The sequence below is a fragment of the Phyllostomus hastatus genome, unplaced genomic scaffold (genome assembly GCF_019186645.2).
Source record: "Phyllostomus hastatus isolate PE091 unplaced genomic scaffold, TTU_PhHast_1.1 phas_contig_29, whole genome shotgun sequence".
NCBI lineage: Eukaryota > Metazoa > Chordata > Mammalia > Chiroptera > Phyllostomidae > Phyllostomus > Phyllostomus hastatus.
Window position 1 is genome coordinate 46,229,044 of NW_025333835.1, and position 15,355 is coordinate 46,244,398.

Consider the following 15,355-nt stretch of genomic DNA (forward strand, 5'->3'; position numbering starts at 1 on the left):
GGGGTTTCCTGCTTTTCGAGCCCCTGAGTGCGTCCTTCGTGTCAAGGTTGTTCTGAACTCGGACTCGCCTGGGCCGTGAGGTCTTGCGTATTAACAGGCAGACGCGTGCTGGACCCACAGAGGGGGCAGCGCTGCCTGGGAGGGAAGGCGAGAAGGAGAAGGCCACTGAGCAAGGGGTGCGGCCGGTCAGAGGAGAAAGGCAGGCATCATGGCCACGACGGCACAGGGGGCCCCTCGTGCCGAACAGAGAGACCCTCCTCAGGGGCTGAGTCCCAAAGGGGCTCCTCTCCGCAGCAGGCGAGGGGGCCCTGTGCCTCCTGAGCCCCCGTGCTAGGGGGCTCCCTTCCATGCGCAGCCCGGGTGCCACCATCTCAGGGGAGATGAGCGTGGCAGCAGAGTAGCAACCGCACTAAGTATTGTGCTTCTCCTCATCGACGTGGAGAAAGAAATTCATGCCGTGAGCTAACATTCCAGGATTCATCTTAAAATAGCACAGCAGCACACTAGAACGCATCTTTCCAGTGAAAGTTTCACACGTTTGGCCATTTCACAGAAGTCGCAGTATTCTTTCTACTGATCGCCTTCCGCACTGACGGGGACGCGTGGTCTCCGGAGCCCGGCTTGGTGCCGTCCGTGGCCTCGACGTCCCAGTCCTGCGTGCCCGTGAAGGTCCAGAAGCTCGCTCCATCAGAGGCCCCCGCACGCCCCTTCTCACACGGGACTTTGTCCGGGCACGCGTGCTGTAGACCGTGTTCCATGGGCTCTTGCGGTCTTCGGTCCATGGCTGCGTGGCTGCATGCGTGCACTCGTGGGTGGGCGTTTGTGCGCAGAACTGCAGCGTGTCTGTGAGCATGGTGGCTGGGTTCACAGACGCGCGTCGGAAGGGGGCGCGAGGCCTGCTCCCCAGCACTGACCCTCGGACAGTCTGCGGCCGAGCTGGGCCCCGGCGCGCTGCCTGGGCCTTGTCCACGGCTGACGAGGGACACACTCGCGAGGTCAGGTGTCCAACCCCCCCCCACCGTGATGCATGTTGGTTATGACGGTCGCCTCCCTCCCCCACAGGCCACGGAGGCGCAGATCCAGACTTTCGGCCAGACGCCGTCCCAGCTGCTCATCGAGCCGCACCCGCCCCGGAGCTCGGCCATGCACCTGGTAAGACCGCCCGCCCCTGGGGTTGCGCTGCTCTGTCCCCGCACACTGTCAGATTAGGGAGGGACATCAGCGACGCTTTAGTGGCTTCCAGACGCCTTGGGTGACTCTCCTCTCCGGGCGTGCCGACACCCGAGGGAGAACCGGAGGGGGAGGGCAGTTCCTGCCTGCAGGCCCCGCTGCAGCCGGCTCGGCTGCGGACTCAGGAAGAGCCATCGCCCCACCCCCGACTCTGCCTGCCTCTGCGTGAGCTTGTTCACGCACGTGCCGGCGTGCATACACCCGCCCCAGACCGGGGTGGGCTTACAGTCGGAAGGGAAAGCACGCAAACACCACGTATGGCCCAGCTGAACCGTGTTTGGGGGCGGGGGCGGGAGGGGAGCAGTCCATCTTAAGGAGAGGAAAGCGGTGTGGAGGGAATCGGTGGCCCCGGCGGAGGGGTCAAGGGCAGGGGCCCAGGGCCAGGCTTGGGACCGACGGCGTCTCTGCCCTGGCCGGCGAGGGGCTCGGCCGGCGTTTGTGCCCCTCTGCTCCCCTCGGCGTCCCTGAGAGAGTCGCACTCGGGCCGTGGGGCACCGAGACCGGTGGCTGGCGCACAGCAGGGTGTCCGCCAGTGTCAGCCGCACACTGGGCGGCCTCTACCCCCGGCGGCGGGGGAGGCGGCGCCCGCCCTCCTCCATGCACGAGCACCTGCGTGGGTGCCGCCCTTTTCCAGCCCGAGAGGCGAGCGTGAGCATTTCCCTCGCCGTCTGACTCGGGCAGGAAGTCTTCCGATGAACTTACTTAGAATCTACTTTGGAACTTTGTTTTCACTAGTTTTTTCCTAGTAAAAAGTGCTGGAAGGTAAAATTGTATTCACTATTTGCAAAGAAGCATGTGAGGAAGGGCAGTTTATCAGCTCTCCCAGACGGTCGCCAAGGCGGCCAGGGCCCCAGCTCTGGAGGAGGGGCTCTGGGACGCGGCCCACGACTCGTGTGGACACTCTTGGGGGGGCCCTCTCCTTGGGAGGGACGCAGTGTTGCACCTTCCGTTTACCCTGTCCGCCACTCCCCACCCCCACCGCGTGCGGAGCCCCGGGTCTCAGGGGTGACCGTGAACACCGGCCACACGGGCACACGCCCCCTCCCGGCCGTCCGGGGGCCGATCATCAGACCCCCAGGGAGCACAGGAGTCGATGCGTTTGTGTGCACGCACTGTGCCCTCTGCAGCCGCTCAGCCGGGCCCAGCCCGGGGCCGGCCGCTAACGCGCCCTTCCGCTCGAGCTGGGCCTTGCCTGACAGCGCGCCAGGTCTGCCCGGGGCGTGCCGTCCCACGCCGACGCCCGGTCCCCACGCAGGGCCCCAGTCCCCAGGTGGGCCTGCAGCTGTGGCCTCACAGCCTCGCGAGGAAGCCTTTTTAACAGACTGTCCAAGGGAGTACCTCTCACGTTACTCACCAAACGCTCTGGCAGAAGAATTTATTCCTGAGTCAGTTTTCTCTGTTTAATAACAAGATAAAAACACTTGGCTGGATTAATGCCCGGTCAGAATTCATCACCTTCCTAGGGGAAACTGTCAGAGACGAAATTGGCGTGGAATGTTTTACAAAGCAAACGCACTCTCTCGGGCCGTGCCACGGAGGGTTCGTGCGTGCAGCCGGGGCCACGAGCCACCCGTGAGTGCTCTGTGGCTCGCGCTCCCGGGGCCCGTGCTGCCTGTGGCCCCACGGTGGCGTTCCCAGAGTTCAGCGGCGCTCAGCACCGGCACTGGGAGTGTCTCCCTTCCACCACGTCACGCACACGCGAGGTGTTTGAGGAGCTGGGGTGCAGTAAGCAAAAGCAGGGTGAGCCCTGTCGCCCAGAGCTGTGGGGAAGGCGGGCGAGCTGTGAGCCGCACACAAGGGTGCGGAGGCCCTGTCTGGGGAGGCTGTCACCGTCTCGCTGTGCCCCGGTGGCCGTGACCCCGGCCAGCCAGGTGAACAGTGGACGCGTCCATCGGTTCACTCCACGCTGCCCGTGAACAGCCGGGGTGACTGATGCGGCCGGTTCCCCACCAGCCGGGTGTTGTAACTGTGCAGACCCTGTGGGCTCACTCGCCGTGGGGACACCCCAACAGGCTCGCTCCTCGCCGAGAGGTGCGGTCTGGCGGCACCTGCACGGAGCTGGGGAAGGACTTGGTGCCGCCCCACCGGGCAGGACGGCCAGAGCCCTGCCCGCTGCCCACTGCACCGGCCGCCCCGACCGGAGCTGGCGCAACGGCTCTGCGCTCCCTGTGGGCCCCAGCTGACCTCGTCTGCCTGGGCCTGCCCTCCCAGCGCGCGCACTGACCGCAGTGTCCCCCTGTCGCCCCCCCCCCCCGCCCCACAGTGCTTCCTGCCCCAGAGCCCGCTCATGTTCAAGGACCAGATGCAGCAGGACGTCATCATGGTGCTGAAGTTCCCGTCCAACTCCCCCGTCACCCACGTGGCCGCCAACACGCTGCCCCACCTGACCATCCCGGCGGTGGTGACCGTCACCTGCAGCCGGCTCTTCGCGGTGAACCGGTGGCACAACACCGTCGGTACGTGCACCCGGCAAGCCACGCGCTGCAGGCTCCTGACGCCGCCGCAGATAGGGTGGGGGCTGCTGGGGCCCGTCTGCCCGGCACCACCGCGGAGCCGCGGGAGAATAACCGCCGGCTCTGATAACGGCCCCCGGTGTGGCCCGCCCCAGGGCCTCCCAGTGCCGGGCGCTCAGGTGAGCCCTCCTCAGTGAGTGTCTCAGGGGGGAGCAGGTCCTCCCCCCACCCCCGCCCTGCCACTGCCCCCCAGAAAAACAAACAGCCCTGGCCGGCGGCTCCGCTGGCTAGAGCGTCGTCCTGGCGCACCGGGGCTGTGGGTCCCATCCCCGGTCAGGCACACTCGAGAGGCGACCGGTGGAGGTGTAAGCACAGCAACAAATCGGTCTGTGTGTATGTGTGCGTGTGTGTGTGTGTCTCCCTCTCTCTCTCCGTCTCAACTCAATCAATAAAACACTTGAAACCCGGTTCTCCCCATATTAAACAAGAGCGAACTTGAATCTGGCTCCCTGGCTGTGGACTCCGGTCCTGTGGCTCTCCCGCCCTGCACTTCATCAGCGTGCCTCGGGAGGGCCCGCGTCAGGGAGCCCTGCGCCCGGGAGGGCGGCCGCGAGCAGACACACGCCCTCAGTGACTTCCCGGGGTCGCCCCCCCGCCCGCGCTGCAGGCTCCGGCCAGTGCACTAGCGCTGCACTCAGGGCGTGAGGACAGAGCACAGAGGCAGTGTCCTCCTCGTCCAGTCAGGGCAGGAGGGGCGGGAGCACCTCACTCACGTCTCCAGACCACGGGTCAGGCACGCCCCAGCGACCTGACGCGGATTCTCCGTTCTGCCGGTTTCCGTGTTGCTCTGAAAGACAGAGACGTTTGCAGCGGCTCCTTCTCCCAAACGCTTCTAACAGTGGCTTGTCCACTGCTGAGGGAGGGCCCCGGGGGTGGGTGCCCCACCTGCTCCGCCCCCCAGTGACCTGGGGGCATCTCCCACCCCACCCTCCCCCACCGCCTCTCCCTACCTGTCAGCTCACCGGGGCCGGCAGCCTGCGCTCTCTTTCCGGGTCAAGAAATGTTGCCGCCCGGCTCACCCAGCTCCTCCTCGTTGTTAGCACAGCAGTGCCCTGTCCAGCTCGCTCCATCCCTCTGGTCCTCAGCAGAGACCAGCGGTCTCCCTTGTGATGACTTTTCAAGACCATCTATAAAGACCTGTCGTGGGCTAAGTCATTCTTATAACAATTCACTGATAATGTTTAAGCAGCGGCACATTCTGTACCGTGATCAGAAAACAGCCTCTTCCCCGAGGGTGTAACGGCGGTCTTCTCTCCCGATCTCGCCCGCAGGCCTCCGCGGAGCCCCGGGCTACTCCCTGGACCAGGCCCACCACCTCCCCATCGAGATGGACCCGCTCATCGGTACGTGGAGGCGCCTCGGCTCCCACAGGGGCGGTCACCACGAAGGAGGGTTGAACGATACGTTTTCTGCCACAGAATTAACGTGCGAGTAATGTCAAACCGCCGTCAGAGAGCCGTGTGCCCCCCAGCTTGCCGGCCGAGAGCTGGCCGGGTGGAAGCGATGGGGCCCGTGGGTGTTGGGCCAGGCCGGCTCAGCACAGTGTTTCCAGCCCGGGCCTTCTTCAGCCCGAACTGTCTGTAACAACTCACATTACTTAAAATACACGAGGGCTCAGAGAGGTTATCAGAGAAAACTGGTACTGAAAAACATCCTTTGTAGAGACTTCTATCTCTGTCTCGATCGCTGTGGTTAGCGGGGCCAGAACCTTTTCAGACTAACAAGAACGTACCAGCTTTTTAACTGAAGGATCCCACACGAGTGACAAACGGGGCTGGGACGCCTTGCGGAAGGCACACAGACACCTAAGTGACCGCGCCCCCCCCCCCCCGTCTGTCCCCCGCCCAGGCCTGCGCCTCCCGCCTGTGGGGCGGGCTGCGGCGCTCACACGCCTCCTGCCTGTTCTGTGGGGCCGTGCGGAGATCTGAACTTGAAAACGGTGGAAATTCTGTGAGGAATTACTAAGTCACGTGCGAGGCGTGGTATTTTTTTCCTCGGGCTGATTCACCCTTTCTCCGTCTCCGGGAGCACAGGCGGTTCCGGCCGGGAGTGTGTTCACGTCCAGCTGCGCCTCTGCCCAGGGAAGGTCGACAAGGCCACGTGCCCGCAGACGGGTCCACGGGGAAATTAATGCCTGTGTTCTAGCAAATGAAGGGCCAATTACAGTTTTACGTATTTATAATTTGCATCACTCTTGAGTGACTTAGAACCTTTCATTTCCCTCTCGTTTGCCATGATTCCTGTATGAGTTTTCATCGTTCACCGTCTCCAGGGACGATTACTCCCGTGTCCCACGGCAGCGCACAGTAGCGCGGCCTGCGCTGGTGTCAGGGACGGCGGTCCCGCGTGTCTGCGCTCTGTTTAGGAATTCGGCCCCCGGGACTCTGCCTGGAAGGCCGCAGGGGGCGTCAGGGCCGGGCCGGCGGGCAGACGGCCCCGGGGAAATCAGCCCGGCTGCGCGCAGGCTCCGCCGGCGCCCCCGCCCCCGCCCCCTCCCCCCACTCCCCTGCCGCCCCCTGCGGCCTTCTGGAAAGGCCTTCTGCTTGTTGACGGCGCGGGTCTCGAAGGTGGCTGACCCCCAGCTCCCTGCGGGCTGCCCCCTGGCAGCAGCCGCCCCTCCCATCCCTGCCCCCCCTTTCCGTGGGGGTTGTGAAGGCCACCGGCGGGGCACGCGGGGAGATGTCTCCCTCACGCAGCGCAGCCCGCACAGCGATGCGGGGACTCGCGGTCCCCGGACGCGCCGGGCGCGGAGCACCTGCGGCGCGAACCGCGCTCCGAGCTTTGCTGCTTCAGAGTCACGGTCCCGCACGGCTCGCGTCACGCGTGCTTCCTGGTGGAGGCAGAACGTACATTTATGGCGGTTTTCAATGTGTAGTACGGAGTATCGTTCTTCACTGCTGCTAAGAACGTTTGCATTTCTCATTGGGTACACGTTAAAGTCTTATTAACAACCTTACAGCCTTAAAAAGCCCGTTTTTACACAAACGAGGCACAGAAGTATCCCCCCCCGTAAGTGCTCGATGAGACGCGCGTGACAGCGGCCCTTACACTCCCCTTGTGCTCACGCACAGCCAACAACTCGGGAGTGGGCAAGCGGCAGATCACGGACCTGGTGGACCAGAGCATCCAGATCAACGCGCACTGCTTCGTGGTCACGGCCGACAACCGCTACGTGCTGGTCTGCGGCTTCTGGGACAAGAGCTTCCGCGTGTACTCCACGGAGACAGGTGGGCGGAGGCCGCGGGCGGGCCGGCGTTTCTGTCGTGGGGGCCGCGGTCCGAGACCGCGCCCGCGGCGAGTGGAGAGCCGTCACCCGCCCACTCTGAGCTCAGCGGAGCCCCGAGCCCCGGGACACGGGGCCCTGCGGCCGCCTCCCCCCCGGGCAGACCGAGGAACAGACCCCGAAGCTCCCCTCCTCCGGCCCAGGCAAACCAAGCCACCCTTCTGGCACCCTGTCGGCTCTCCCCTTGAGAAGCCCGAGCAGCGGTCGGGGGCGTGTTCGGAAGCAGCCCAGGAAGCCGGTCCGCAGCCAGGCCTGCGACCCCTCACGCCCCGGGGCCGCGGGGTCCCACTGCGGGGGCCCGGGGGGGCGGGTGCTAGGAGGCCCTCACGCCCCGTCTCCGCCCGCAGGGAAGCTGACGCAGATCGTGTTCGGCCACTGGGACGTGGTCACGTGCCTGGCCCGGTCCGAGTCCTACATCGGCGGGGACTGCTACATCGTGTCGGGCTCGCGCGACGCCACGCTGCTGCTGTGGTACTGGAGCGGACGGCACCACATCATCGGGGACAACCCCAACAGCAGTGAGTACCGCGCGCCGCCCCCGCCGCCCCCCGCCCCGCCCCCGGCGCCGCAGGCCACGCCCCGCTCCCAGGGGTGGGGGCGGGTTTAAAACGCGAAGGGTCAGTGGCAAAGCTCCGCCGGAGGGAGCTGCGTTCCAAGTGCCCGCGAGAGCAGGGGTCCGGGCCCTCCGCACAGCCGCCTGCCCTCGCGGCCCACGCCGGGCTGCAGCATCCACCAGGCCTGCAACCCCGCGTGGGCCCGACCCCGGGCGGATGCCCCTCTGCTGGGCTTCCCGGGTTCACCCGCAGGAGAGAGGTTACCTGCCCCCCCCGACCCCCCCGTCGTTTGCCGATGACCGGGGACCCCTCAGCGCAGCCCCGGAAAGGCGAGAAAATGAACGCGGGTGTCTTCTTACTGTCGTTACTTCATTCCCGTCCTCGGGTTTGTCTCTCAGGCACCAGTGGCTGGCAGTTCAACCCACTCCTGCCCACCCTCGTGTGTTTATGCCTTTTTTTACATTTTCTTTACTGTTTAGTGGGTAGCGCTATTAGTACCACAGAGAAAAAGATAAGTAACGAGTGTGGATTTTTCAAGTGTGGAAAATTCATGGTGTTATGTGTCAAACATACAGTGACAAATTTAAACACGTCAAAAAAGTTTTTTCTGACTATGTGATCGTTTCAATGCGTGTGTGACCGAGACAGCGAGCGTTCCCTTGCGAACCGACGACCACAGAGTCTCGGACCCCGAGAGAACCAAGCAGATGCTGCCCCGCACGGCGCCGAGGGGCCTGTCTCATCCGTAGGGTTTCCGACGCCGAGAACCGCCGTCTCTCTTCCAAACTGGTGCTGCAGACGTGGGAACCGCCCCCGGAGAGCGGCCGAGGCCCTGGCCCGCTGGCCGGGTGGCCGGTGCGGGGACGGAAGCTTCCACGGGCAGCAGGCTCTTCCCGCCAACGCGGACCGACCCGGGGGCGAGAGGGATGAGCGAGCGCACTCTGATGGGAGCCGCCCCTCGGGGAAAGAGGGCTGCCTCTCGGGCCGTCTGCGCCTCCAGCGATTGGATTTCCGTCGGGCAGGTGTCTGGGACGTGGCCGAGTGCCCCCGAGCCCATCGTTGTTCTCCGGGAGGATCGATGCTGCCCCTGGGGGCTCCCCAGGGCCCCGACCTCATCGACTGCAGACCTGACAGCGGCCCTGACAGCTCCCGCCACGTACAGCGGCTCCCAGCACGGTCACCACAGGAGGGGCTGTCCACACGCAGTTACCCCCCCCGCCCCACGGGCGCGGGGCCTGGGCCCGGAGCCCGCTGCCTCTGCCGGTGTGACTGCAATGTGCCCCGGGGAGCAGGCGCCGTGCGGGCGGGGGCTGACACACACCGCAGGCTTCCGAGACCACGGCGGCGGGACACTCGGAGAGAGGACGCACTGCCCGTCTTCCCGGTCAGACCCACAGACCTGCAGGCGTCGCGCACAGGACGTGGCTCTGGGCTCGTCCTGTTTCGCGTCTTCGGAGCAAGTCTCGCAGCAATGAGAGCCCAGCCCCACAGCCCCAGGTGCCGCCACGCCGACCCGTCCTTCTGAGCTCGCCCGGCCGGGTCCACCGTCACTTCTAAAGCGAATCCTGGCGTCGGAGGACTGCGGCCGTGGCGGCGCCCGTGGACTGAACCCCTGGCTGCGGGGGCTCCGAGCGGGGTCCGCCACGTGCCGCGTGGGAGCGGATGTGAGTGGGGCCCATGGGCTCTGCGGGGACTCTGCGGGGCCGCACCAGGGCCACCGACAAAATCAGAATGGCGTCTCACCGGGAGGTGCGACCCCGGCCTCCCGCGGACAGACGTCCCCAGGTGCACGTCTGGGGACCCTGCTGGGTGTGCCGGGCTCCAAGTCACCGGACCAGAGCCCCTGCGTACGCCCGCCGGCCCAGAACACGGTGGAAAATGAGGGTCGTGAGGAACCTCCGCTGGGCTCAGTTCCCTAAAAGCGTAGCCACCCTCCCCCAAAGAGCTCTCCTGTCGCTTCTGCATGGAGGGTGCTGCCTCGGAAGCCCGGGTGCCTGTCCCGTCCCCGCCTGGGAAGCGCGGCAAGACGCTGGGCAGCGGCGAGACGGGGTCTGTCTGTGAGGAGCGCGTCCTCCCGGAGTTTCCGGCCGCGGGCCCATGGGTGTGTCTGCATCGGGGTGCGGCCCTGCGTCCTTCCGGCACAGCCACTCCATCCCCGGGGCGCTGGCCGCCCGCGTCTGCAGAGGCCTGGGGGCGGGCGTCGGGGGCGGGCTCCCTGCGCCTCCCCTGCCCTCTGACCCTCAGCCGCGTCCATCAAGCGGGGCGGCAGTGACAGCAGGTTCCCAGGGCTCAGAGGACGGCCGGAGTGGGTGACCTCCGTCCCTGGCACCATCATGGGAAACAGGAAATGGGCCCCGCCGCCGCAGGCCCCCAACCGCAGACCCCGGAGGAATGTTCTGTTCCCTTCCTTCCGGTGTGCGGGGAGCAGGGGGGCCGCTGGGAGGGGCCCAAACACTGTCCCCACAGTTACCTTCTGCCGCGGCCCCGGCGTTGGGGAGACTGGGATGGGAAAGAAAATGTTTAAACTTGGGAAGCCAGATGCGAGCCTTGGAAAACTTATTCCTAATAGAAAATTGACTACACATGTAACAAATATTTTAAACATTTGCATTATTTTTCAATCCTCTGCAATGGAGCTGCGTTGCTCTTCACCCCCCGCAGCCTACGAGGAGGGGTCTGAGGGGCCCCTTGAGGGCACAGAGACCTCACCACACCTGTCACGTCAGCGCTTTCCAACTCGCCAGTCCCCCGAGGCGCAATTAACCACTCAGGAAAATTAAGGGTGATACTCCACGTAAAATCTTATCAATCCTTAATTTTTATTTTACCCGGGAGCCCAGGACACCCCTGAAGGGTAGTCTCATAATCATGCAAGTGCGTTTCAGACGCACCCAGGACGGCGGCAGCCACGAGCGACCCCCGCCGGCGTCCCACCGCAGCGCAGCACGGCGTGGCAGATGGCCGGCCGCCGCGGGCTGCCCGCCCCGCCCCCACACGCACTCCGGCCACGGCCGAGCTGCGTCCAACGCAGGGTCCACGCTGCTGCGTCTGAGGAAACGCACACAGGCGTGCGAGCGATTTCTGGGGAGACCGGGGCGGGCGGGTGTGCGGGGATGTGGGGTTGGGGGCGTGGGCAGGCCGGAGGGAGGAGGGCCGGGTGCCTGGCTGGCGGCAGACGCGGTTCTCCGAGGGACCAGGCGGCGGGGGCGCCCGGAGAGAGCCAGGCCCACGGAGAGACTCGGCGGACGCAGCGGCCCGGCGAAGCCGCGAGCACAGCGGCGGGAATCTCGGAGCTCCCGCTCCGGAGGGCGGTGCCCTGGACGCCGAGGTGTGAGGACGGGCCCTGGCGTGGCCCGCGGTGTTGTGCGCTCCCTGGGCTGGGGGCGACCACGAGGAGAAATGTCGTCTTCTCTTAGCCTTGTGCATCGTCACAGAGGTCGACTGCGCAATTACTTTGTAAACGACCGGCTTCTGAGAGCGAAGGGAGGCCCGACGGCTGTGTGGGAGCTCCCCCCCCCCAGAAGCATGTGTGAGCTCGCAGGGGAGTCCGTCCGCGCAGCGCGTCCCCGAGCCCCCGGCGCGGCGGCCCCGCCACAAGGGCAGACCTGCCCTCCGGCACGGGAGGGGCTCCTGGACCCGTGAGCTCTGCTGAGCGGAACGCTGACTTGGTGAATCAGACTTCCACTGGAAATGGCCGGGGCGTAACTTTTCACACTGAAGTGGAATTTTTATCTTCGCTGTAACTGGTTAGGAAGAGAGGTTAGCGTGTCATCCAAGTGCACACCTGGAACCTGAAGTTTTCCGTAGCGCTTCCCCTCCAGGACGTAGCCACAGCTCCCGGGGTGCGGGGCCCCGCGGAAGGCTCCGGGGCGCGGCAGCCACGCGGCGTGCGGCGAGGGGACTGTATTGCACACGCGCGGAGCGGCCTCCCTGCAGGGAACGCCCACTCTCTGCGGAGACGGAACTGCGGCGCCGCCTCACAGCTCGCCCCAGACGGACGGACAGACAGAAGTCGGGCACCCGGGTCGGCTGGAACCGCCCGGACGCAGTCCTGCGGCTCCTGAGCTGGGGTTGTCCTCAAGAAGTCTCCTGAAGCCCCGGCCTGCCGAGGGTTGTCTTGAACCGGCCCGGCACGGGCTGCGGTGCAGACAGCCGCGGTGCGCACCCGTGGCCCGTGCGGCCCGTGCAGCCCCGCAGGGCCGGGGCCTCCGGGCGGGGACCGGGGCTGCAAACAGCGACGCCCTCACCCCGCAGCGCCGCCACTGGTGCCCTGCGGCACGGAAACGCCCTGGCGGGCTCGGCGCGTGTCTTGTGCCCGTGACCAGGGGCGCAGGGGCAGCCGTCCCCACGTCAGGGGGCGAGTGCACCATCTTTGCGGGACTCTCCCGTGGCCGAGGCGCCCGCTGCGGCAGCGGCAGAGGGGCGCGTGCAGCCCGGGCCGGCGTGGACGGTGGGCCGGTCGGCGCGGTGGGGGTGACGGGCAGCTCCCGCCCGAGGCTGCTCACAGCACTGTCCCCCACAGGTGACTACCCGGCGCCCAGGGCCGTCCTCACGGGCCACGACCACGAAGTCGTCTGCGTGTCTGTCTGCGCGGAGCTGGGCCTTGTGATCAGCGGTGCTAAAGGTCAGAGGACACTCCTTCCCCCACCCGGGTCTTTCCCAGCGGGGCGCGCCCCGTGGCGACCCCGTTCCCTGGGGCGTTGTGTGGGTTTGATTGGCGAACTGTTCGTGTCCTCGACACGGTTCCTGCGGGGGAAACACCCGCGGCGATAAGCCACCCCCGTCCCTCCCCCGCCCCCGCCCCCGCCCCCGCCCCCCGCCGCTCACCTGGGGGCAGGAGGAGTTCCTGCCGCCCGACCCTCGCAGGCAGATGTTTTTGCAGAAAAGGTGAGACTCGTTACTTGAGAGCAGTGTGTTTAGGGGACCCGACGTCAGGGTTTCGAACTGCCAAACAAAACCAGCACTTGTTTTGATGATTCTGCTCACATTTCAAGAAGATACTTTTAAAAACACATCACGAAAGAGCTTTGGGGCGCGCGGTCTTCCGTTCTCGTGCAGGCGGTGACCTGGGTCCCGAGCACGGGGCGTGCGGGAGAGGCCGGGCTCCGCCCAGGCGCAGGGGGGGGTAGGTGCACGCTCCTCACGGCTCCGTTTGGGTCCGGGCCTCGCGGGCGCGCTCCTGCCCGCTGTCCCGCCTCCTTCCACGCGCTCCCCGCGGACCCCGGGCGCGGGTGGGGGTCTGTGGGAGCTGCTGACGTGGGACGTGTCCCCCGCGCCCCCCCCCCCGCAGAGGGCCCCTGCCTCGTGCACACCATCACTGGTGACCTGCTGCGCGCCCTGGAGGGGCCGGAGAACTGCCCGTCCCCGCGCCTGATCTCGGTGTCCAGCGAGGGCCACTGCATCATCTACTACGAGCGCGGCCGGCTCAGCAACTTCAGCATCAACGGGAAGCTGCTGGCGCAGATGGAGATCAACGACTCCACCCGGGTAGGCTGCGCGGCGGCGCGGATGCGGGGGCGCGGGCCGGGGGGCGCCGGCCTCTCTCGGTGGCTCCTGCTCAGCGGCTCGTGACAGAGTCTCTCAGGCTGCCCCTCGAGTGCGCCGGGTTCCAAGGCGTGTGAGTGCGCGCACAGGGGTTCTCCGGGCGGACCCGCGGCTCGCCGGAGCCCAGCAGTGGGCGGGGGGCGTGGCCTCCGCCCGGCACCGCGGCGTGTGGGCGGGGCGAGGCCGCGAGGAGGGGTGCCCCCGAGCCCGCGCACCAACGCGTGTCTCCGCGCCGTCCCTGAACCCGGAGTGACTTCACTAGAAGGGCACCTGGTCTGCAGACCCCTGGCCGAAGCGGCATGCACGCCAGATTGCCCTCCCTCACACGTGGGTTGTGGCTGCTGGCCCATCGCTGTTGAAGACTGAATGGGGGTACGCTTCTCCCATTTGTCCCAGAAGTCCTCACTTTGTTGAGATTCGGGGCTAGGACTTAAGAAAACACCGTGTTAGCTCATCCTCGAGTCCCCCTGGACCAGACCGCTGGCTTCCTCCTCGGGACTCCTGCTGCTTTGCTGGCGTACTGAGCCGGAGAGGCTCCCCGCGGGAAGCCCGCGGGTCGGGCTGCAGGAGGCGGGGGCGAGGGGCTGTGCCGGGTGCTGTGGGTGGCGGCCGCGGCGCGGGGGGGACACACGGGGAAACGGCGTTCCCTGCCCTCCCCAAGGCCCTGCTCCTGAGCAGCGACGGCCAGAACCTGGTGACGGGCGGGGACAACGGCGTGGTGGAGGTCTGGCAGGCCTGCGACTTCAAGCAGCTCTACATCTACCCCGGCTGCGACGCCGGCATCAGGGCCATGGACCTGTCCCACGACCAGAGGTGAGCCGCCCCCGCCCCCGCCGCGAGGGCCCTGGGCTCCCGCGGCCAGGTGGGGGGGGACCAGCCCCGCTGAGGGGGAGCTGGGGGAGGGGCCGTGCTGCGTGCGGTGAGGGTTCAGGTGAGAGGGGGGCGGCCGAGACAGGGCCGGCCCGCCCAGACATGCCCTGAACCTGGGTCCCCGTCGGCTCCCCACCCCCTCGCACACGGCCCCGGGGGCGGGGCGGGGAGGGGGCGCGCACGTCCGGCACCGGGGAGCCTCCCCGGGAGGCGCACGTCCACCCGACGCCCTGCGGGCCCCAGGGGCCGCCCGGGCCGCCCGCCTGGTCTCGCGCACGCCTTTCCCCGTCACGGTGCTCGGCCGAGCTTCCCGCTTCCCCGAGACACCACAGCCCTTTCCCGGGGAGGGTGGGTGCGAGGGCGGTTACTCGGTGTGGCTTTCCTGGCCCTCGGTCACAGCAGGGTTTCGCTGTTTCCTGAAATTTCACCTTTGGGCTTTTTATAAAGTGAAAAGAATATTTAGAATGTACAGTCTTAAAAATTTCTAAGTTTTAAAGATAAAGCTACGTAGGTTTAATCCGGTAGAGCAAACGTAGGCTCGTAGTTGTGAGAATGCGAAACAGCTTATTCTCACGTTGTTATTCATTCTCGTGCTGTTTTCCACGCGGACAACGTTTGCCCCGCCCTGTGCTTCGCAGAAAAAAATGAAACTCTTATTAACCAGCTTTTCTCAGCCGTGCACATGTCTTTGTGAGGATATCGGTCCTTAAAACGTTGGGGACGTCCAGGCTCACGCCGTCAGTCCGACAGAGCAGCGGCGACGCAGGGAAGGGGCCGAGGAGCTCGGGGCAGCCCGGCTCCGTGGGGGGGGGGGGGGGGGCTGTCCGTCTGCCGCGGAGCCGGTTCACAGGACAGTGTGAGCGGCCCTCACGCGGCTCTGCGGCGCGGTGGTCCGTGCTCGCGCGGGAGCAGGAGCCGCTCACCGGGTGCACAGGGGCGCTGCAGCGTCGGAAATGATCCGTGTCCACGAGCGGCCGACCCCACGGCACTCAGATAACCCCTGCCCGCTGCTTGCGCGGGGCAGGGGCAGAGGGGCTGACCTGGCTGGGGGGGAGGGTGCGGGGAGCAGGGCCCCTCGCAGGGCAGGGCCGCCCCGAGTCCCAGGAGCAGCCGGCTCACCCGCGAGGCGAGGCGAGGCGAGGGAAGCCCGGGCCAGGCCCCCCTCCGTCTCCATGAGACACCGAGACGCTCTCACGCCCCGTTTCAGCTGTTTCCGTGCCCCCTAACCCCCCGGTGGGAACCGTCACACACGCCCGCGAGTCACGAACCGGTGGGTCAGCGCACACCGAGGGCGCGCACTCCCTGACGCGCGGGCCTGATACCGTGTCGGCGTCCAGCCGACAGCTGGGCGGCACCCGGCC

At 66.5% G+C, this 15,355-nt stretch overlaps 1 protein-coding gene across 8 annotated transcripts in view; it reads left to right on the top strand.

Annotated features, from left to right (window-relative positions):
- Positions 1-15,355, top strand: part of NBEA (neurobeachin) — a 446,461-nt gene that overhangs the window by 429,282 nt on the left and 1,824 nt on the right. For all 8 annotated transcript variants that reach the window (XM_045839137.1, XM_045839139.1, XM_045839138.1 and 5 more), the window contains 8 exons: positions 1,063-1,152; positions 3,494-3,686; positions 5,015-5,086; positions 6,815-6,970; positions 7,374-7,544; positions 12,103-12,204; positions 12,871-13,067; positions 13,786-13,937. In XM_045839137.1, coding sequence (XP_045695093.1) covers positions 1,063-1,152; positions 3,494-3,686; positions 5,015-5,086; positions 6,815-6,970; positions 7,374-7,544; positions 12,103-12,204; positions 12,871-13,067; positions 13,786-13,937 — 1,133 coding nt within the window. The remainder of the gene's footprint in view (positions 1-1,062; positions 1,153-3,493; positions 3,687-5,014; positions 5,087-6,814; positions 6,971-7,373; positions 7,545-12,102; positions 12,205-12,870; positions 13,068-13,785; positions 13,938-15,355) is intronic.